Raw genomic sequence first — 24670 nt, 5'->3', positions numbered from 1 at the left:
GTGGGGACCAAAGGGGAACTGAAGGGCGTGAGGAGTCCAACAGAGCTAAGGGGACGAAGGGACGAGGCGTAGCCAGAGAAGAGTAGTCCAGAGGTGAGGGAAGGTCGACAACGACGAATGACCAAAGTGGATCCGGGGGGACAAGGGAGCCTGGTGGAAACTAGGGAACTGAAGGGCCACGGTGGAACTGAGGGAGGTAAGAGCCAAGGTGGAGTAGATGGGACGAAGGGCCGAGGTAGAATCCTGGTTGCGGAGGTTGGAGGTGGAGACCGGGGGATCCTGAGGGGCTGACAGACAGTGGCGGAAGAGTAGAGATGGAAGGAGATGGGAGAGGGAGGCTAGGTGCGTATTTGGAGACAGACTCGGGGATAGAAGATTCAAGCTCGACAGGATTGACGTGAATCTCTGGCTCGGCAGGACTGACGTGCAGCTCGGGCTCGACGGCCATGGCGGGAACAGTCCCTGGCTCAGCGGGCATGACGTGATGCACTGACTCGGTAGGACTGATGTGAAGATCAGGCATGACGTAAAGATTCTCTGGCTTGGAAGACAAGACGGGCAGCTCAGGCTCGGTGTCAAAGTCATTTAAGTCCTCTTAATGACTCTGGACAAAGACAGAAGCATGGCAAAGAAGATGTTGGTGGTGTTGGTGGTTGAGTGGCGATGTCATCATCTAGATACCACTCAACCACAGCACATGATCCAGGTACTGGGCGAGCGTACTTGGGATCGCTGCTGCTGGAGCTTGCTGGTATAGATGATCGTCCAACCCACACCAAAAGACTTTTTGGACATCATCAGCCCAGCTTACCCCATCAGAGAGCTTGTGGAACTCAGCGACATATTCCTCAATGTGGCCTCCTGGAAAAAGGTCAGAAGCCGATTGGTGGAGTTGGAAGGGGTGATGAGAATGGCCATCTTGTCTTGTGGTCCGTTCTTCTGTCATGGTGTGGTGTAGGTAGAATGGTAAATGGACTGCATTTGACCAATATACATATTGCCTCACATTCACCCATTCACTCACTCACCGATGGCAGTGTTAGCCATGCAAGGCGCCATCCGGCTCAGGGTTAGGTGTCTTGCTCATGGACACCTCGACACTTGGTCAGGTGGAACCGGGGATTGAACCACTAACCTTTTGGTTTGTAGACAACCTACATGATCCACTGAGCCACTGCCGCCCCAGAAAGGTAGAAGAATGGAGAACAGGCAAAAAGCTAATAAACATACTAATATCACTTACACAGCTACAGAGATGTCAGGCAGAAGGCTAAACACACACACACAGACAGGTTTATTTGCTCAGGAGAGAAAAGAGAAGATAGTCATTTTAAATTAAAATGAGTAAAGTGTTCCACTTCGCTGAATGTTTTGCCTTAAGTTATGTTTTTGAAAAAGGTTGATCAGCATCTCCATCTCATTCTTCTCCTTGAGGATTCACAAAATAGGAATTTGGTACTCAATGTGTACGCTTGTGTGAGAATAGTTCTGCAGGTGTGCTTTTCAGCAATAACCAGCTTTGTTAAACGTACAACAATGTGCACTTGTATGTCTGCATGTGTGGATGTCTTGGCTTGAGCTTAGTTCAGATGGCGTGTAATGTGTTTGAGTGGGTAAATATGGCGATGGCTCAAATGGACGATAATAAGCTGTGTGATTTAATGTGTTATTCATTTTATTTCTGAACAAAACTGATTTTGAACATGCTTTGTGATTTAGATCACAGTCTATATGCGTGGTGAAGACAATGTAGACAAATATCTAGAGGTTGGAAACTTTTTAAGATGCAAACATCCTATTATTTTGAGCAAATCTAAACTGTTAAGAAAGGATTAGCGAGATGAAAAGGCAGTGTAGGAATCATAAAGAATTATACCGAGGCGGTGTTCCTCCCTAAGGGAATGCCAGAAAGGGTTTCTTATGCTGTTTGCACACTAAAAGCATGCTCACAAGTACACATCGCCGCTCTGTAAGTTAACCCTTCCAGAAGGGCAGAGAGAAATGTAAGAAGCTTCAGACATTGTCTTGATGTTTGCTGTTTAAAAGCTGAAGAATTGAATCGGCGTCTGTCTGTTATGTGCAGAAAAAACTTGCAAGCTGCTGTACCAGCTGCTTAGACAGAAGATAAAGTGTTTATATGCATGTGTATCAGTGTAAGACTGTGTTAAACCCCTATGGGCTGATGGTGTCTGTGAATATCTGTGTGATCATTATAGCCTTCTGATCAGCGGGATGTAATAATGCCTTCAAAGTTTCACTCACAATCACAATCCTTGCACAAAAAAATCTGTCATCATTGCTATATTGCATATAATTTTTTTTTTTGAGCTTGACTGCACTTGGTCGCCATTTGCATTCATTATATTCAAAACAAGAGCAGCGTGAACTTTCTACTAATCTTCTCCTTTTGTGTTCTACGGATGATTTTTTTAACAACATGAGGGTGATGGCAAAATGAGTGAATAAATATCCCAGCATTTATTAAGCTAAAACAGCATTATGCAGCACAAAGTAAGTCTGCGTGGCTATATGCTGCCCACACTGAGCCACACACAATAGCACCAATTTGTCAGCTAGGACTGCAATCATTTTGCTTCTTTAAGTTTTTTTTTTTTTTGGATATCATTAAAGGTGTGTGAAAGATCTGACCAGGAGAAACTGTTAGTGTGATGCACCCTTCCCTGCGCCATGCTGTAACTTTTTATATTATTATGGTAACGTCTAAAATAAATAATTAGTGAAATTAGCGTAAAGCTATGGTTGTCAAAAATGCATGATAAAAAAATACAAATCACAAATGTTTCAGCTGTAATGCCTTTTTTTATCATGGATTTTTGGAGGTAGCTGTATATTTTATGTATCAATAACTATAACGTTAACATACAGTCAGTGGTCTGTAGTACACTGACTATAGTAGTTCTGTATCAACCTACCTGAACTCCTAAAACTGCTTTGTACCTACTGAAAACAATCTTCTTATTGTATTTTAGATCAAATAAGCAGCCTTGTTGAGCTAAGAGATTAAAAAAATCGTACTGACCCGACCCAAACTTTTGCAATCTTGCTAATGTTTAGCACATTAACATATATTTCATATGATGGCACATTCACAGAGAGATTATTTATTCAAAAGACTTATTTATTCATTTTGGACTTCTTTTGGATAGTCCAGTGAGAGGGGTTAGTGGGATGAGGTCATGTTGTGGTTTGGATGCAAATCACACACCACCCTTGTGACTATGAGTGCTTTGTCCCTAATGTGTCAAGAGCAATAAGCGCTACCACTGCACCACGGCTCCGCGAAAGATTTGTTCTGTTGTCACATTTTCTTTGTGAATTCATGGTGTATGCTGTGTTTTTCTTGTTTCTTAGCACACCGATTACCATGTTTCAGCTCTTACATTAGCATACAGTTCAGTGGTGATGACCCTAGGTGATGCCTCTGAGTGCCCGACAGCAGAAGAGCCCTGTGACCTTCCCTCAATGCTCTTTTTTTTCCAACCCCCCTCAGTGCTTCCTGTGACTCACTCTGAACCCCCCCTTGGTGTCATTCTTAGTAGAATAATAGCAGTAAATCCAATAAAACTGCACACAATGGAGCTTAAATATAGCCTTGATTAAATGCATGTTTTAGTAATTTATTTAACTGAGCAGTGCAACAGGATTTCACACGACATTGACCAGACACAGACTGTTGAGCTGTTTGTTGACAGACGCTGTAAAATAACTGTGTGCTGCAGTGTGCAAATAACAAGCAGATCCCTGCATAATAGCACTGAGAAATAACATTATTGGGATAGATCCCCAAAAAAGAAAATTCTTGCATTGTCATGGCACCTTCAGGACTTTCTTTTGGAGAATATTTCAGTTGTAATGGTCAACATGAAAAAAAGAGCGATGTCTAACTTGTGAACAATTTGTTCTTTAGAGATTTATTCTTTACCAGTGAATTGGTAGATCTAGATCACAAAACCAGGCTGAATGATTCATTTAAAATCAGAGTTAGCTATACATTTACATGCAGCCAGATAATCCGTTTGTAATCTGAATGATGGCTCAATCTGAGTTAAAATCCTTCTACACCTCAATCCATTTGATTGAGCTCAATCCCAATTAATTTGGAGTCAGATTGGAAGGGGTGGTGTAAACCTGAAATAATCATTTAAAGGGCTAGTTCACCCAAAAATGAAATTTCTGTCATTAAAGGGATAGTTCAATTTGAAATAAATTTTTGATATGTTTTAGCTTACCTCAAGGGTATCCAAGATCAATTTTCAATTTTGATATTATTTAGGTCAAACCGTTCTTGTCTGTCAGTCATATAATGGAGGTCTATGGGGTCCACCTCAAAAATCATGCACAGAAGTCAAAATTAAACAAGATTTAATGACTCGTAAATGTAAGTACACGTTTTTCGCAACCGCGTGAGAGATCATTTCCGGCGCTTGCCGGCGCTTGCGCAGACTGAAAGCGTCCGTGCTCTCAGATCACTTGGATGTGGCTGTGGTTACAAGAGGTAAAACGATATAAATACTGTTCATTTTCTCACACAAACCGCTCGTTTCGTGTCTTAGGCCATCAATGTGTACTTACATTTACGAGTCATTAAATCATGCTTAACTTGGACTTCTCCGACCATGCTCTTTGAGGTGGTGACCACCATTATATGACTGACAGACAAGAACGGTTTGACCTAAAAATATCAAAATTAAAAAATACTGTGGAAACAAAGACACCTACATAAAAATAAAAATGACAACTATGCTGACAATAGCTCCGGTGACATTATGGCGAATGTGGCGACTGGCACTGCGTATGTGCTGAAGTTTTGTTTGGAATACATGTAATGTACAAGTAAACAAATATATGAATTGTATTGGTATTGATTGGAAATTCTTTCCACCTTTTTAAAGCTTGAAAGCTCCAATCTCAATTCACTGCAATTGCAAGGAAAAGTGGGACCAACACAGTTTATCCATTAGAGGAAGAAAGAAACTGGCTGAGTAAATGATTACATTTTTTTTTTTTTTTGGATGAATCTAGAAAGTGTTCATTTTATCCATCTAACTCTAATCATCCATTGCTTAGATAGTTACGAAACTCCCAATCCCTTTTTCAGTTCTGGGCCGCACTGTTTGCTAAATCATGGATTCAGGACAGTTCAGAGGTTTTCAGGTCATGATTGAATTGGACCAGCTTCTAAGCAACATACTGTAAAGCTACAATCAGATTTTCTTCTTCGGTACAACTTTCTCTCATTACTTACTCACTCCATAACCTATTTACACTCTCACCCTCTTGCTTCATCTTCTTCGGTTCTAACTGTTGGCCAACCACCCGCCTCGCTTGACAGAGATTAATGGTCCCAGATGAACATGCGGCGCTCTTCTTTGTAGTGTTTAGCCACAACGGCTGCAATTAACAGCAGATTAATGTCCTCCTAATCAATGAGTTTACTGTTTGTGTACACTGGCACTGTGTGAGCTGGCCTGTCTCACTCAGCCACAGAAAAGCAACACTCACTACTGGGAATAGGTAAACAAAGCAAAAGACTTTCATGTTGCTATTTCTAATGATTGAAAAAAAAAATGGTTTGTCTTTCCCCACTTGTTTCTGTTATGAATCTGTCATCTATGACACTGGTAGAACCATTTGGAGTCTTAATAATAATATTTCTATAGCATTACAATGCAAACGCTACACAAAAGCGAAAATCTCTGAATAAGTATTAGATGTTTCTTTATTTATTTATGTCTATTCAAACTACTCGCATATAAGCTTCTCATTTCACTTCCAGTTTTGTCTTGGTAATGAGGTCCTACTCAAGCGCTCCTTGCGTCCCTATGCCGTCTCTATAGCAACTTACAGCGACAAACGTGATGATTCCTTCATTTGGAATGGGTTTAGATCAGCCTGGCTAAGAAGCGGATTTGTTAAGCCCTCAAATCGCATGCAAAGCCGTGAAACGCTCGCTTTCAGCAGTTTTGAACCGTGCCGGTGTCTGAACTTTCTCCTCACGGTCCATTAGATGTATGCAACAGAGAGATGAATATCAGGGTTTGATGAAAGGGACATTTTACATGCTCTGCATCCTCGTCTTTTGTTGTGAAATGAGCATACAGATAATGAAACCTCGTGGCGGAGAAGTCTGTGTGGGAATTTATGGGAGGTGGAGAGGAAATGAATAGTGCTGAGGACAGAAGGAGGGAGCTGGAAGTGAACATGGTAATAAATGCTGAGGTAAAGGTGCTGTTTGTTGCAGAGCATCTATGTAAATAATCACATACATACATATGAAGGAGTTACAAAAAGTAAAAACTACACAGTGAGAATAAAAATCTGAAATTAAAGAATTTTTTTAAATGTAGGAGACAAATTACATTTTAGTTCCCAAATTATCAATAATATTTTATTTATTTATTATATGTTTTGCATTTTAAATTACAACTCGGTTCAGTAAGGAAGTCAGTGTGAATCCAGTATGGCTCTGAAGTATTCACTGAGTGAATCTGAATATATTATTGTGAATATATTTTAACTGACTCATTGCGAGTCTTTTTGTGAATCGGACATCAAGGCTCACTCTGTTTGTTTGTTTTTTCTTTAATTTACATGAAATGAAAATTTGCATTTAATTTAATTTACAAAAAAATGCATGTCGATGCTTTTTTTTTCTTTAGCATTTGACATTTTTTTTTGCAGTCCCAACTGAGCTCTGAGAATGGTTTTGTAAAATAGTGTATTTATTTTTAAAAATACCATTTATTAATTTATTATAAGTTTTATATAACAGTTCAGTGTGGAAGTTGGTTGTGAACCCAATACAACTTACTAAACTAATCTGATTTAAACCGCTAACTTGTGAGCAAATTTAAAGCTTTTTCGTGAATCTTTTTGCCAGACTCATTAAAAAAAAAACTGATTCAAAAACTTGTCTTTTGTCCGTGAATCAGACATTGTGTTTGTAATTGTTGAATTGTCAATGCACGCTGATAACAAATGCCAACTCACAAGATGATACGCAAAAATATCATTTTCACAATTATTTGATCTCATTTGAGGCCATTTTATTTGTAGTCTGGAACCCTGAGAATGGTTAGAGAGAGATTGTACAATATATTAGCACAACTACCTCCTTGTACTTGTACTTAAATAATCTCAAAACAACACAATGCTTCTGGTTCAGCTGAACATGTGAAATAATTTCTGTCTCTCTTCTATAAATATATGATGTATTTTGTGTGAATCTGTGGGAGAGGAAAACAATAGTGAAGGATCAGTATAGTTGAAGGGTAGGGGGCACGGGGGAGGCATGTGTTTCCTAGACAACAGCTAGCGCTCGCCAAACAGGTCTTCTCTTATTAGTGACAACAGTGCTTGAAGTCCGCTGACGTCTGTTCATGACAGCAAAGCATTTCAAAGTTGTGTGCCTGGATCGGTCCACAAAATAAAGTCTGTTTAAACAGCTGTGTGCCAAAATGTTCACAATCCCTCACTACTGTCCTATAGAGGATATCTATGTGTGCGGTACACATTGACGGTAACCATGTAAACACGCAATCGGCTCCCACACTCTCCTGCTGGGAGATATATTTGAGACTAGTTGCTTATAATCTCTGTTATAGTCATTTAATCAGGTTATGATTAAACTAAGCAAATTGTACTAAATAGGTCCCTGGATGAATGATGTCTTCATCTTGCTGTTTGTTCCTCTTTTCAAGGCTTGGATGACTGTCTGCAGCAGTACATCAAGAACTTTGAGCAGGAGAAGGTGGGCGGCGAACAGCTGTTGAGAATCACACATCAGGAGCTCGAAGATCTGGGTGTTTCTCGAATCGGCCACCAGGAACTTATTCTGGAGGCTGTGGACCTGCTTTGTGCGCTGGTGAGCACATACGCAAACACACAAACACAGGTGAATTGTGTTGTCAACAAACACAAATTGTGTCTGCTTTACAGAGTAAGTTAGTTTTATTGCATTATGTTTCGCTTTATGCTGGTGTTATAATAACATAACTGAAATGGCATAATAGCAATTACAAGATGTGTAGTTATGGTTTTTTGTGCAGATTGGTGAATACAGTGTTCCAGCTATGTTATATTCCATGATTTAGGGATAGTTACTAAACAGGACAGATTAGGATGAGAGCGTATTTCCAAAAAGCGTCTGGTTTAAGACATGATTTTTTTGGGCTGTAAATAATGGCACACATAAATGGTACAAATACCAGTAAATTGACCAGCGCAAACCGTAGTAAATCACCTTGCATGAATCATTTAAATACTCTCCTTCCATACATTTTGCATCTGAAAAAGAAACTCATACAAATACATATGCAATAAGATCAGCCGCAAAAAATAACCCTATCCGCGCCTTTTCAGTGCTAATTTTTCACTGCTTGTCTAAATCCTGACAGTGGTTTTTTTTAATGCCTAAGGAGGGTTTGCTCTGGCTCAAGCTGTTAGTAAATCTGTTATGTAAGCTGTATTATATACATTTATTACATCCACCCTTCTCAATAGATCAGGAGTTTTGAAAAAAGGACATTTTTTTTAATGTGAAATTTTTAAAATAGATTAAAAAGCGAAAAAAAATGAATAAAAGGTTCAAATATAGAGAATTTCATAGTATTACTTTTTCATTTGGCTTTCTAAAGACTGGTCAGAAATCATGAGAGGAATTTTATTTTCTATTCACAGCCATAGTTTAAAGTTTTTCTTCAGGTTTATACTTCTAAAAGTATCCTGATGGTGGGTAGAAAAAGTAAATATATTTTTCTAAATATTTTTAATATTTACACAGATTAATAATATTTAAATTTTTAACACTATATATTTTTGACATGTCAAAATTAAGACAAATAGCATGTGGATAAGCATAATTAAGCACTACATGTATCAAGAGATACATTTAGCAAGGCACAGAGGATCATCATATTTGGGGGTCCGTGTCATCAAAAAGCTTGAAAAACCCTATTGTAGATATTAACCATTAAAATACCCAAATCACTCAACCACTACATTATTTTTATTCCTGATGCACCTCACCCTGTTTTTCCCATGCTGCCTCTATGTTTATGTTAATTGCATCCTGTGCAATTTATAATAGCCAAGACAAACACTTTAAATCCTTGAAAATCCCTCCATTCCCCACTGTCATCCTTGCACACAATTTCCAGGCTGTTCTGATGGGGTTCAAGAGAAATAAGGACGCTTATTGCAGGAGGAGGGAAAGAGAGGAGGAGCGACTGAAAGATTGTGAGGGCTGAGTGGGTAGAAAACTCTGCAGCATTCGGGTGAGAGAAGGAAAACAAATTAAAACAGGAGAGAAAGGCTCTGGGAGAGAGCGAAGAAAAGTGTGAGAGAAGGAACACAGCAGTCCTGAGCGGATGATGGAAGAGGGCAGAAAAAGGAGGGTGAATGGGGGTATATTAGCCAAACTGGCCCCCTGTATTCTTCTTATTTGTTCCCACCATTTGTTATGTCATGTGCTTAAGCCCAGCTAGTCCCTGAAAGCTTCTTATGTAATGCTTCTCGGGGTTTGTCCAACATGGAGCCCTGCTGCATTAAATATGATTATTCATCTGTCCCTCATGCTGGTTCCATTGCATGACAGATCCCCACTGGCTTTTGTGTGCAGCAAGGCATTCTGGGAGATCCGTTCTACTGTATGTGTTGTCATGGAGTATAGGCCGTAAGGGGGTATCAGGTAGAGGGATTTGGACGCTCACCCTCCCAGTTATAGCTAGAAAAATTTAGCATTTTGATAAAAAAGATGCTCTGTACGACCTCATAACATTTGTAATTAACCTGTCCATCAGATTTCATCTGTTTCTCCACTGATGGAGAAATTCAGCGTTCCAAACAAAACTCTTGACGAGTAAATGTTGATAAAAAATAAATATAAATCAATGGAGACATGCAATGACATATAAACACTACCGTTCAAATGTTTGGGTTCTGTAAGATTTTGAAAGAAATTAGTACTTCTAATCAGTTAGGACACATTTTAATTGATCAAAAGTGACAGTAAAGACATTCATAATGTTACAAAATATTTACATTTCAAATAAATGCTGTTCTTTTGAACTTTGTATTTATAAAAAAAGGAAAAATGCATCACAGTTTCCACCAAAAAATTAAGCAGCACAAAGTTTTATTAATAATAACATTGATAATAAGAATTGTTTTCTTGAGCCGCATATTAGGATGTTTTTTGCGGGATCATGTGACACTGAAGACTGGAGGAAAGATGGTGAAAATTCAGCATTGCCATCACAGGAATAAAGTACTCAAATGCATTTTTATTTTAAATATTAACATAGAATACAGTTATTTCAAATTGTAATTATTTTTCACAATATTACTGTTTCTACTGTATTTTAGGTTGAATGAATTCAATTTTGGTGTGCATAAGAGACTTCTTTCAAAAAGATTTTAAAAAATCGTATTGATCGTATCGTAAATCGATGTATTCAAATATTTTTATATGAATATAAGTTTTATAAGTTTCACTTGAACTATGATGTTAAGTTCACGTTAATGTTGCGTGGGTTGTATACCTTTAAGGGACCCTTTTCTCCTTCTCCATTTGATTTCCTCCATTATTTAAAACCACTCAAGCTACTTTTTTTCCCAGTGAACTTGTACTGCATCACAGAGTGCCCATGACCTTGCCTTTACCTTCCCCCGTTTCATTTACATTTACATCCATATTTAATCGTTTAGCAGATGCTTTTATCCAAAGCAACTTACAAATGTGGAACATCACAAGATATTTGTCACACAAGAGCCAATAATATATACAGTACCACATTGCAGTTTCAAGAGTAAGCTACAGTACAGAAGCTGGAGCATAAGTGAAAATTAAAAAATAGTTTATTTATAGGACATGCCTTTTTTATCGTTGTAGTTTAGCCATGCTCACATAAAGTTTCTTTAGCTCTTTCTTGGAAGTTGTGATCTTATTTCTTTGCTCTTTCTTATTCAGAATTATGGACTAGAGACAGAGAACCTGAAGACTCTGACCCATAAGTTGAACGCATCAGCCAAGAACCTGCAGAACTTCATAACGGGCCGACGGAGGGGCGGTCACTATGACGGCAGAGCCACCCGAAAACTTCCCAATGACTTTCTGACCTCTGTAGTGGACCTCATCGCTGCCGCCAAGAGCCTGCTGGCTTGGTTGGATAGGTTAGTCCTGCAAAGAGGTGCAAACACAGCCCACACTCAACACAGATATGCATAACAGAATTACTAAAATTGAAAAGTGAACATATGGAAATAAAAGCTAAATCAAAATGTTATTAATTATAAATAAAGCTAAAATAACACTGTTGGACACTTTAGTTGACTTAAAAATGTATGGATGTTTTTACAATTTTAAGATGTTTTGGATTTAAAGGTATAGCACAAGCACATCTGTGTGCACATAAAAATACTTTGTTGAGGATAAAACAATAGATATACTGAAATGAAGTTAGTTGGGATAAATTGGTTTGCAATGAAGGCAAATGAATAAATTTAAAGTGTCCAAATGTGTCCAAACTCAAGCAAACTCAAATTCAATGAAAGCAGCCTCAGTAATCCTGCTCTTTCATCTACCATGCGTACGGTCACGTGACACGCTCATCTCGGGTAAAAGGCTTCATTGTTCAAACTCATCAGTGAGGTCATGCGAGAGGCCACAGATGACACGATCGTGCCGATTTCCTTATGTAACACCCATGAGCAATCAGCTGACAAACAAAAGATGAGTAAAAAGCTTACGTAAGTCTCTTCTGTTTTGGAAGAGCTGGCCCTGAAAGTGGCCAGCGTGTCTGCTAAGCACTTCTGTTTGTCTCTCAAGTGTGTGTGTGCACAAGGTCATGTTTTTGTGAGTTTGCATTTATTCCTTCATCAGCTAAAGCTCTCGTTGGCCACGCCTCCTCGTTAGTGCAGTTCGCCAAGTCTCCCGCCTAACCGCACACTCATAATTTGTGAGTGCAATTAATCTGCTGCTGCCTCTCCCTAGATTATTCCTGGCCTCCAGGTCTCCCTCATTTATTCTCCCCAGACAGGATGACAGCAGGAGTGTTGTCCTGGGTGATCATATTCGCATGTTACAGTCTTATTATTCAGTGTAAGATATGAACCCTGGAGTCAGATATGCGGCTCAGTGCACTCATTAAGATAAATGGTGCCCTTGTACTTTCTTCTATAGAGAGGATTTTCTGGGTTAAGGTTTATACCATCTAGTCGACTAGTTGATCGTGTCTTGGGTCTTTCACACTGCAATGCATTGCTGGTATCCGATATATGAAGTGTTCACGTACACGTTTCTTGTGAACGGACCTGGAACGAATAAAGTTGACTGAAACTGTAAGCAGGACATGACTGAAAATGACAAAGATGATAATGTATATGGGTTTTTATGATACAATTCATAAAATTCTCTCTGCTTCATCTTGCTAGTTTACATAGGTTTTATCAAAATGGCTAGTGATGCACGCACCAGTAAGTAGTAAAAATGCATCATGAAGTTGTGCTTTTACGAATTTATAACTAATTTTGTCAATTTAAAACCGTATTTATTTGTTTGTTTTTTTGTATTTTAAAGGCTTTTTTTCTGTAAAGAAAACCAAACATTTCCAAACAAAACCAAACATACACTGTTCACAAGTTTGGGTTTGATAAGATTTTCTTGCACTCACCAAGGCTTCATTTATTTAATCAGTAAAAACTGCAATATTGTGAAATATTTTCAGCATCATTACGCCAGCCTTCAGTCACATGATACTTCAAAAATCATTCTAATATGCTGATTTGATGCTCAAGAAAGATTTATTATTACTATTATTAATGGAAAAAAAACTAATATTTTTGTGGGAAATGTGATCCACGTTTTTCAGTATTCTTTAATGAATGGAAAGTTCAAAAGAACAACATTTATTTGATATAGAAATCCCTTTTAACATGTTCAATGTATTGTCTTTGTTCAATAAATGAATTGAAAAGGATGTAAAACAACTGACCCAAACTTTTGAACAGAAGTGTGTTATTACTAAATATTACTAAAATAGTAAAAAATTGAAAATAAAATGGGGCCCATGAAAATTTTGGCATGGCAAGTAAAAATCTGAACTACTCAGACCAGGGCAGGCCTTATTGTTTCTTACTGTTGATCCTAGTCTATTCTGTAATATAATTATATACATACTGTACCTTTCATATTTAGCAAAAATATGTATGCTGTACTAATATAATATGCTTCTAGCATATTAACAAAATCAAACCGAAATGTATTCATTATGGCCACAGTCACAGAAGAGAGCAGAATGGTCTAAATTAAAGACTCTCATAAGGATTGGAAAGACAGTGATCTTTGCAGTCTGTGTGATGGGGCTGCCTGAGCCTCTGTGAATTAGTGCATTGGAGCGAAAAATCCTCTCTCTCCTCTCGCTTTCAGCGCTGTCTATCTGTCTCTCTCTGTTTTTGTTACTCTTCATCTCCCTGCCTCTCCACATGCTACTTGGTTCACCTCCTTTTAGCTCTCATTCCTCATCATGAATGTCCACCATTGCCTGAATTAGACTCAGTTCGGCTTTGGCAGTGCAGCGACAGTGAGGAAGGTTAGACATAATAAATGGTTGTGATTAGAAGTGATCTAATGGTTAATGGCAGGTGTTATTTCTTCATCAGGTCTCCGTTCGCTGCCGTAGCAGACTACTCCATGACCAGGAATAATGTGATTCAGCTGTGTCTGGAGCTGACCACAATAGTTCAGCAGGTATGGACTGAAACACTCAATTATAACATTAACACATCACCTTCATCTTCTTTTCAGGGATAGTTTTCTCCAAAATGAACATTTTTGTAATTTATTAACTCCCTTCATTCAAAATCCAAAATATTTTTCAAGCTCCAAAAAGCATCATAAAAGCATCATCTAAATGTAGATAAAATAAACAATAGATAAGATTATATATATGTATTCTTTTATAAACAAGTTTACTTTGGCATGTATTTGTGCATTTTTATTTAAATGATGACAGGATATTCTTTTTTGAGTGAACTGTCCCTTTAAATCCTGTATACATGCAAGGTTAAGAAGTCTCTTTTGACCTAGAGTCTATCTTCTGTTTCAACCTCACCAGTGTCACGCCATACTTTAGGACTAAATCTTTTTTTTTCGAGGATGCATGAAAAGCAGGGTGAAGTTTCTAGGGCAGAAGGTTCTTTAGAAGGAGGCCATGGACATTTTTTTCTCCTTCTAAATTTTCTGTCCTGGATTGAAATAGTGCTGCTCTGGCATGGGCCACTGCGGGCGAGCACAGACTGTCCCAGATGGGAGAAAAGCGATGTGTCCCAGAACATGTATGAAGACCTGTAGAATTTACTTTTTATGATATGTCCTGTGAAGGAAAAAATACCACGCTCCAAAGGGCCTTTCATGCATTCAAACTTTATATAAAGTTGTCCTTCTCTCTTAATTATACGCTAATGTGTATTAGCTCAATCTTTATTTACTCTCCTTTGAATCAGGCTGTGATGTGTAGGTTGAGTGTTGAAGGAGATTCCCAATATGTTTAAGATTAATCATGAGTGTGGCCTGTCGAGATCCCCAAGCTCCTTCACCCACGGGCTGGAAATCAGACTACCATTAAGCAGAGCGGAGGAAATGAGCAGATGAGAGGAGGAATAGGAAAAGTGTTGCACCAGGTTCGGTGTGGGAGGATGACTCATCTCCTCCTCAGCTGTCTGCTCAAGACAGAGAACTATTTCAGATAGGTGCAGGTCTCCGTGCCAGCAAGCATCTTTTCTTATTTTGTTTTACAAGCAAAGCTCAGCTCCTCATATGAGACATCCCAAAACTCTGTTTACCCAGAGCAGAAATCAAATGTGTTCGGATCACATAACTGGGAAGCATTTTATAACTTTTGTTGATATGTGATTAGCAAATATTATGTAATACTTCTGATGATTCACCATTGAATATATATTAATCAAAGTTTCATGACATGAATGCACATGCACAACTATAAAGCATTATATAAGCATTTAGCATTATATAACACTACAGAAAAAAGTATATTAGTATCTTTGTTTTCCAGGAAAATATATAAAAAGAAGAAATACGTTAGATTAAGTTTGTTGTTGTGGTTTTTGGTTTTTTAAGCATAAATCAAACTAGATTTTGTGACAATTACGTTTAAAGCAAGTACATTTTGCAGTGGGCAGAGAAAAACAAAACCTAAACTATTATTAATTTATATTCTTAATATTAAATAGTGTAAATATAAAAATATACTATTTTAAAATATAAAATTCTAAGAAAATATAAGAACATAGTATATGCTTAAATCTTTTTTTGCTGGAAAATTAAAATACTTATTATAACATTTTTGTGTTATAAATCAAATGTACTATGCAGTTTCAATCACACACTCTGAAAAATGCTGGGTTGTTTTAACCCAATTTTGGGTAAAATATGGACAAACCCAGCCATTGGGTTACATTTTTTAAATCACATTTTTAACCCAATGGCTGGTTTTGTCCATATTTTACCCAAATTTGGGTTAAAACAACCAAGCATTTTTTAGAGTGATGTAGTACTTCAGTTATGAGGTTGTAAGTGTGATGATATTAGAAAGTAATTTGTTACAATGTATTTTTCTTTTCTTGTGTTTTAGGATGGCACAGTGTATGAGACAGAAAATAAGATACTGCATGTGGTAAGAGTGACATTTATATTCTCACACAACCTCTTGATTAATTTACATAAAGCTCCTTATCTAGCTCCTCCGTTCAAAAATAGAAATCTGTGTCGAAGTGAGAGAAAAAAAAAAGAGCGAGAGTATGTGTGAGGTGAGTGAGAGAGAAATATATTCACATTTGATTCATGCAGTCTAGCCCATGCTGTAGTGTCAGTTAGGGTACAGCTGGCTCTGCTATAAATACCAGGCCAGGCCACATTTCATCTGAGAGTGACAGTGAGAGAAAGAGAGTTTGCGTTTACAACACCAGGAACACCTTTACTGAATAGTCACTAGCAGCAAATTGAGGGAAAATCATGATTGCATGAATCAATTTAAAGAAACCAGCATGATCATGGAGAATTATACTTTTGAGAGCATCCTGGTCACATGATTACTTCATAAATCAGTGCATCTTGGTGACTCTCGATCTCAGTGCAGATGGTGTTTATGTGCAGTGAACATGCAACGAAATGATCAGCATGTTGTAGCCCAGGAGCAGCTTCAGCTAGAATACTTGTTCTGAGCCTCTCTTCGTCAATGATTCTCTCTGTCCTCAGTGTAAGACACTTTCTGGTGTGTGTGACCACATCATCTCCCTCTCTTCGGACCCCATGGTGTCCCAGGCCGCCCATCTGGAAGTGGTGCAGCTGGACAACATAAGATCCACCGAGGGACTGGTGGGTATCTGGATACCTTACTTCTTATTTCGTCTTATGCACAAAATTCAGGAGGTTTCCAACTAGGATGTTTTTTAATAACAGCATTTTCAAATCAAAAGCCCTTTAAATGGTTAATAATAACCAAATATTACAAATTTAATGCATAAATTCAGAACAGTACATTTCAAGTATTCATAACGGATGATCTTTTTACATTATGGATGGATGGACGGACAGAGACGGACGGATGGATGGATGGATGGATGGATAGAACATTAGACGTACATTAGAAAACATTAACGTTAGCTTCTAGCTGTGTTGTACATCATGTCACTTAGCTTCATTAACGTATCTGTAAATAACCGAGATAATAAATGTTAACAATGTTGTGCTGAATGATTCATGTAAATACTGTAGCGCCAAACAATGATGGCAATGATATGCGGTTTATCACATTTACACTGTGACCTGTGCATTTTTGCCTGGAGCTTTTCATCGACCTTCTCAACTGTAAAATTATTAAAGTCCCTATGAAATCAAAATTGACCATACTTACTTATGTTTGCCTAAATTGATCGTTTTGTGGTGAACAATTCATACATGCAAGTCAATCCACACAAAAAAATGTTTTGGCTTCGTAATCTTTAATCAAATTTTGAAAATGCCCCTCCCCTCTGCATTGGAGGACCTTGCCCGATGACGTAGGCTTTACGGTTTGGGTGTCTCCTTAACATCCATAACCGCGCCCCTCCAAATGACAGCTGCTGTGTGTTTGCGAGCGCCGAGCGAGCATTGATTGACAGCATGTGTAAATTTGCGTCATCCTCCATTTCAGAATGAAACACCCAATTTTCTAGATCCAATCAGGTGCTAGTTGGGAAAAAAAGCCACGCCCACTATTTTGCCTCATTTAGTATTCCGTTTTTCTCGGAAATACGTCACAACACTGGAGAAAAGTCGTTTGCAACTTCCGATTCACGGGGACTTTAATATAACCCTCCAATGCATAGTTAAGGCCCTTTAGGTGACTTCAAGATAATATGTAATCTTTCTGTCTCCAAAAATCACCAATTACCTCCTGTGAAATGTCTCCTACTGTGACAGCTGCCATAGCGCCCGTGCCCGAATGTTTGTTCGAGAGATTGGAGGGGGCGTGGCTTAGCCATAGGTCAATTGGTTTATTGCATGTTACACCCAAACCACACCTATGAGTAATATAGCTACTTCAGACCAACCCCTTTTAGATTTGCAAGATCTGCCCACAAAGTTACTTGCGTTTCATACTTGCATTTCAGATCGTTAAAATTGAGTATTTAGCAGCATTTGAAGCCACGTTCACCCCATCCTTCCTTAATGATGGTATACATGTTGGTAGTTGTGTTTGTGTGAGCTTCAGGCAGTAATATTTCACAGATACATATAGACACTTTCAGTATCCGCTCGATAAAGCCTGAATAGAGATAGATAAAAATAAACATTCACACACACCCTCTCTCTCCCACTATATCTCTCCTTTATGAGACTGTGTCAGAGTGGATTTGTGCTTGCATATCATGTCAGCAAGCTACTTTCAGTGTTTTCTCAGTGTGTGTCCGATATTTTCAGGCAATGGCTCTAAAGTGACTTTCTCCTTGCCCTAGGGCATGTACATCAAATCAACCTATGATGGCCTACATGTCATCACAGGCACTACAGAGGGAGTGAGTGGTCATTTTCAATATTTCAGTACAATATTTCATCTCAATATGACATGCTTGGACAATTTGTTGTACATATAATCTTCTAAACTTGTGTTGAATCCAATGGCTTTCGCTCTGTCCCTTTTCCTCTTCCAGTCACCAGCTGACCGCTGTAAAAAAATCCATGCTGGTGATGAGGTCATACAGGTCAATCATCAGACAGTGGTGAGCGTTTCTATTATACACAATCATTTTACCTTTTACCTGCTAACACGACTAGATCGTTCCTTTTCATTACTCTTCCTAATGAAGAATGTTTTTTCTGTAGCCTTCTGTAACTGTAGCCTTATTATTGCACAACAAGATAAAAAAAAAATATTGAATAAATGATATTAGTCATTGCTCATTTAGAACTGAATATAAAAAGTTAAAATTAATATATTTTTTATATGAAACATGCTTTGTTTGAAATGTTTTGAGAAAAATTAAGAAAAACTTAAAAAAAAAATAGTTTCATGTTAAGAAATACACTGCCGTTCAAGGGTCAGGGTCAGTATGTTTTTTTACATAAATTAATACTTTGATTCAACAAGGGCACATTAAATTGATCAAAAGTGACGGTAAAGACATTTATGTTGCAAAAAATACTATTTAAAATAAATGCCGTTTTTTCAACCGCATATTTGAATGATTTCTAAAGGGTCATGTGACACTGAAGACTGGAATAATGACTGCTGAAAATTCAGCGTTGCATCACAGAAATAAGTTACATTATAAAAAATACAATAACATAGCCGTTATTTTAAATTGTTGTAATATTTCACACAGCCTTTGTGAGCATCAGAGACTTTTGAATGGTAGTGTATAGTTTTCCATCTTTAAAAAATGTTTAATTATTTATCCAAAATGACATGAAGAATGACCCCCGTTAACAAGACTACACAAGATGCTTGTGTGCCCTGGAATGTTATCTGACTCTCTTGTGGTGAGGTCAACACGTGTGTTGAACTTGCGTAGGTGGGCTGGCAGCTGAAGAACCTGGTCAACTCTTTACGCTGCAATCCCGCAGGGGTGACCCTCACGCTGAAGAAACGACCTCAGAGCACTCTCACGTCAGCCCCAGCCTTACTCAAGAACATGAGATGGAAGCCCCTCGCCCTGCAGGTACTGACGGGATGTGTGCGGTATGAGGATTAAGTGGTGTGTGTGAATTGATGATATGCTGTGGCATAGTCCCCCAATCTGTGCATGTTCTTTTTTTAGCAGCATTAAGAGCACTCTTCCCCTCCCTTAGGGCTTTGACCAACTAGATTGCGATTGCATGGCAAATCTTCACTCCACTCTACCCCCACCCACCCACTAACCTTCCTTTTTTTTCCCTCTTTCATCTTTTTTCCCTCTAATCTGCTGCTTATCCCTCTTTCCACAATCTCCTCTCCAGCTTCACCGAAGCCCCTGTGCATCAGGATGCTTTACTGTGGCCTGAGAGGAAAATGTGGAATGTCGTTTTTGACGCTTGACTGTGCAGTGTATAAATTGCACGTATTCGTTTTTCTTTGCCGTTCGTTTCTTCGTTTCTTTGCCGTTTCTATTGCACAGCTGACAGTTAACAAGACACACTGATTGTCATGACAACAGTTGAAGACATTGAGACGCCATTTTATTTACACAGCCGCTTTTAAATACATAAACGTTGGAGGAAACAGACACACACTCGACTCAAATGAGATGGATATTACTATTTTTTTTCGCATGTCTTCTTCCACAAAGACACACAGGTCAGGTTATTCTGCCTTTAGGATGAGTGTTTGATGTCTGGTAAAATTATTTATCATTTTTGTTGACTTTTAATTTTATTGCATTTCCTTTAGTAGTTGTCATTTAATTTGTGGTGATGAAAATGTTGTTAAATCAGTAGTTTTTGTATGGTAACCCTTGATATTTTCATGAAATAATAAAATATCACCATTTTTGTAATTTCATAACTGCTGTATCTAAGGACTCACCTGTTGCAGAGATGTAGCTCTGTCAAAATGTATGACCTGGAAAGCTTTACATTCTATTTTGGGCATCATTTTTGTTTACAGAAATCTGATAAAGGGGTTGGATTCATATGCATTCTAAATATTTGTCACAAAAACATGGAAAAGACATCTTGGTGATGATGTACACTAAACGTTTGGGGTCAATGAATACCAGTAAATGATCAAAAGTGATTTATAATGTTACAGAAAGTTTCTATTCCAAATAAATGCTGTTCTTTTGAACTTTTTATTCTTTAAAGTATCCTGAAAAAAGTGTATCAGTTTCTTAAAAGATGATTTCTGATGGATCATGTGACACTGAATAAATTGCATTTTAAAACGTATTACAATAGGAACTAATTATTTTTAAATTGTAATAATATTTGACAATATAGCTGTTTTTGATCAAACATAATGCAGCCTTTCTTTGAAAAACATTATATAATCTTAACAACCCCATAATTTTGAACGGTAGTTCGCATGTGAATAGAGAGGACGTTTGTAGACTTATTTATGATGCGTTTCTTTACCTGCAGTAAAATAACAAGCACTCATTATATCGACAACTGAAAATCTGCTAAAAGTATTTGAACAACTTTACAAAGGGATGTTGTAAATGCTAAAGCTAACGGCACCACTGTTTTTAGCCCATCATCCCCCCGAGCCCCAGCAGCAGTGTGGCCACACCATCCAGCACCATCAGCACCCCATCCAGACGGGACAGCTGCGCTCTACAGGACCTCTACATCCCCCCTCCCCCTGACGAGCCGTATTCACCCAGGTACAGTATCACAGACACAGACACACACACACAGACAAAAATGACAATCTCTACAACAAGAGGACAGACTAGTACACTGATCCAGACTGTAAATATGTATGCATATGTATGAAACACCTCAAACCGTGCACTTTGTTCAAAGAGAGTTCAAAAGTTTTGAGATGGTAATGTTTTAATATTTTTGAAAGACGTCTCTGATGCAGAAAAAAACAGTTCAAACTAAGGCTGTGAAATGATTAATCACGAATAATCACATCCAAAATAAATATTACAATAAAATATACACACACATATATTTAAGAAATATTTTCATGTATATATAATTTATATTATATATAAATATTTTATATATAAATAATATTTTTTTCTTAAATATACATATATGTGTGTGTATTTATATATATATATATACAAAATAATTATACACAGTGCACCCACATATATTATATAAACACAAACTTTTATTTTGGATGTGATTAATCATTTGACAGCCCTAGTTAAAACATAATATTGTGAAATATTATAATTTTAAAACGTATATATTTTAAAATGTAATATATTCCTGTGATGGCAAAGCTGAATTTTTTGCACTCAGTTTTCAAAGATAATTTGCACTGGAAATCATTTTTCTCAAGTTTTTTCTTACCATTGCAGAGATGAAATGGGGAATCTGACCAGTAATTGCCAGCAGGCCGCTAAAGGTTCTAATTCGCCCAATTCCTTCTTGGATCAGGAGTGCCGGAGGCGATTCCCCCTGTTGGATGAGGATGCGGTCCTGTACTGTTACGAGTATGATCAGAATCAGGGCCCTCCACCCGTACGCAGGGACAGCACTCCCACATATGGTACATGCTTTCTTACATGATGGTCTCTTTTTAAGTCAGATTCAAGTTTGTGGTCTTGCTAGGGTGATGAGGGATCAGTCAGTCAGAACTCAGAAGGGATGTTATATCTGCAACACAGAAGTACATTACATTAAAATGGCCATAAATCATTATACTTCAAGTCCTGGCCCAATATGTGTATTGTGCAGTAATTTGATTTCATTTTGATTTCTCTGTGCTTGTGTACTAGGACGGTTGAGGCCTATTTCCATGCCTGTAGAATATAACTGGGTTGGAGACTATGAAGATCCAGCCAAGCTGAAGAAAGAGATCAGAAGAGGTGTGTGTGTGTGTGAGGGGGGTGTGTTTTTTACTTTTATCTCTTTTACTTGGGTAATACTAAACCAAGAATTTCACCACTTTAGATCTGACCTCTCCATTTGAACATTTTAAAATCTTCAGCCATTCCACTCAGATTGTCCTGTTTCCCATTTATGTACCTATTTTTATTCTGGGATCTGTCTGCCAGTATCTTGCTGGCTTTTGCCTTGAGATTTTGGGATTTTTTTGGTTTTGCATTGCCATGGTAACTCCAACATAGAGGTCTTGCCAAGATTCTGGCTTCTCATTGGTTGAGGCCAGGATCTGTTGCTGAAGGAGTAGGAGCAGAGAGAATGCTTTCTTTAGTCATGCTGGCAGAATTTATATTCAATTTGTACATGTTCAACATTGCACCTTTCAGCCCTATTCTTTGATCATGAGACCTCTGAATAATTTGGTTTCAACTCTAAGCATTACATTATTTAAAAGGCAGAATCAAATATGGTCTATTACATTTAAAAAAACACATTGACAGTGCATTGAAAACGTGCTTTGTCCCAATTATTTACTGTGGTTTCATAATCTCATACATGTATTGACAGAAAACTCCCTGCTGCGATATGTGAGTGAGGACAAGGCAGGGACAGAGGAGTACCACACAGGACGTCGAAGCAGTCGGCGTAGTAGAAGAAAGAGTGAGAAAGGTGGAAGCCCCGCCCACTACACTCTAGTTCCCACCCTCCAGATGGACATGCTGCAGCAAGACTCGTTGGCCACACCCACATCTGAAACCTCTTCTGTCTATCTTGTGAGTGTTCTGAAGACAACTTAATGTAATTCAAGATTATAAGGGACACAGCATAAAATGATTTAAATCTTTTATTTATTTACTATCTTTCAGACATTTGATCGATCGTCCATGCTCTCCCGGTCAAAGAAAGTTAAGTTAAGAGGTGAGATGTTAAATTCTACTAGCTCTAAAACCCTGTCATGTAGTTATTGACACATTGCAAAAGTATTTTAATAATTTTAAGCAGACAAAAAAAATGGTCTTGTTTTTCCAGAAATTGATATTTAATCATCCTTCAAATTTTGTGTACAGTATGGTTTAGCTTTCAGATAATCTCGAGAAATCTAAAAGTATTGGGGTGGGAAAAATAAACAATTCATTTTTTTAAATAATTAAATAATAATAATTAAATATTTTACAATTATTAAAATGTATATGAAATGTTAATAATTTGAATACATTTGTTTGTTTTTTTACTATTATCAGTTTATTATTAATATTATTTAATATTTTTTATAGATTATTTTATTAATAATTTAATAATACAATATGTTGATAAAAAAAAATATATATTTTTAAATGTAATTTGTTTTTTCAAGGATGTTTAAATAATTTGACCAGAAACGAAAAACAAAAATACTGATTGAGAAAAGGATTTTTGCATGGCAGTCATTTTTTTTCTACACACATTCATTACACAGTCTCACTCTGTATAATTGTTCTGTCAAGACGTTTCTCTGCCTACATCAAAAATGTCACTGTTTTGATACTATTCATGCCAACCCTTTCATTTATAATGCCCACGTTGATATCTCTGATCTCTCTCACTCTCTCTTTGTCCTTCTCAGCTGGATCCCTGCCCTCCATTAGTAAGCGGCGAATCTCCTGCCGAGACTTGGGTCAGGGTGATTGTGAGGGATGGCTCTGGAAGAAGAAGGATGCAAAGAGCTACTTCTCTCAGAAATGGAAGAAGTACTGGGTTGTGCTGAAAGAAGCCTGCCTATACTGGTACACCAATGAAGATGTGAGGACACAAGGCCATTCATCTGCATAATGCAGTACCACAGAACAAAATGGCCCATTAGACTGTTTAGATAAACAGTTTTTCATTTCATTGTTCTCTGTTCTTTCTCAGGATGAAAAGGCAGAGGGCTTTGTCAGTCTGCCTGAGTTCAACATTGATCAAGCCAACGAATGTCGCAAAAAGTTGTGAGTGGTATTATAAACTAGAGATGACAGTTTATCATACAATACGGCATTGAGTGTTTTTCTAAATGTGGTTTACGTTACTTAAAAAAACATACTCGGTTATTAACGTAACCTCGGTTCTCTCTAGAAGAGAAGTACTGTGTAATATCTTACGGTTGTGGGCACATTCACTACCTTTAAAGTCGATTTTAACCTCTCGTAAGAGAAACACCCCTATTGGAAAAGCAAGCATGTTTTGATTGCATAATTTTCTTACATGTTTTCAGTGCTTTTAAGGCCTGCCATCCTAAAATCAAGAGCTTCTACTTTGCTGCAGAAAACTTGGATGATATGAATAGGTAAGATGAAAACATGTCTATAAGAAACAAAAAAGGCTCATAATGTAATCTGAAACTGTCAATTCCTCATGAATTCTCTTGCACAGGCTCCCGAATCTCATTTTAATGTTCCCTTAGCTGATCAAAGCTATTAATTTTAGTAACATCCCAAAAATACCCTTTCAGCTCTGCATTTAAGAGCTCCCCAGGTAACTATTTTATGTTTGTTCACAGGTGGCTCAGTCGGATGAACATGGCGGCAACAGCTCACACAGAGCAGAAAAGGATCCGACAGGATCATGGTGAGAAGATGCCTTCATGGTCCGCTA

The 24670-nt window shown here is 37.8% G+C and overlaps 1 protein-coding gene across 2 annotated transcripts in view; it reads left to right on the top strand.

Moving 5' to 3' along the window:
- Window positions 1-24670, top strand: part of cnksr2b (connector enhancer of kinase suppressor of Ras 2b) — a 35621-nt gene that overhangs the window by 2172 nt on the left and 8779 nt on the right. The window contains exons 2-18 of one of the 2 annotated variants that reach the window (XM_039694029.2): window positions 7722-7885; window positions 10991-11193; window positions 13681-13768; window positions 15672-15713; window positions 16295-16414; window positions 18037-18096; window positions 18232-18300; window positions 19093-19239; window positions 20747-20880; window positions 21535-21725; window positions 21955-22044; window positions 22628-22833; window positions 22927-22978; window positions 23664-23839; window positions 23951-24024; window positions 24291-24362; window positions 24576-24643. In XM_039694029.2, coding sequence (XP_039549963.2) covers window positions 7722-7885; window positions 10991-11193; window positions 13681-13768; window positions 15672-15713; window positions 16295-16414; window positions 18037-18096; window positions 18232-18300; window positions 19093-19239; window positions 20747-20880; window positions 21535-21725; window positions 21955-22044; window positions 22628-22833; window positions 22927-22978; window positions 23664-23839; window positions 23951-24024; window positions 24291-24362; window positions 24576-24643 — 1956 coding nt within the window. Of the gene's footprint in view, window positions 1-7721; window positions 7886-10990; window positions 11194-13662; window positions 13769-15671; window positions 15714-16294; window positions 16415-18036; window positions 18097-18231; window positions 18301-19092; window positions 19240-20746; window positions 20881-21534; window positions 21726-21954; window positions 22045-22627; window positions 22834-22926; window positions 22979-23663; window positions 23840-23950; window positions 24025-24290; window positions 24363-24575; window positions 24644-24670 lie in introns of both variants that reach the window. The other variant, XM_039694027.2, reaches the window with a different exon arrangement.

This window comes from Pimephales promelas, chromosome 19 (genome assembly GCF_988280905.1).
Source record: "Pimephales promelas chromosome 19, fPimPro1.hap1.1, whole genome shotgun sequence".
NCBI lineage: Eukaryota > Metazoa > Chordata > Actinopteri > Cypriniformes > Leuciscidae > Pimephales > Pimephales promelas.
Note: the sequence above shows the minus strand (reverse complement) of the source record. Positions and strands in the feature narration are given on the sequence as shown.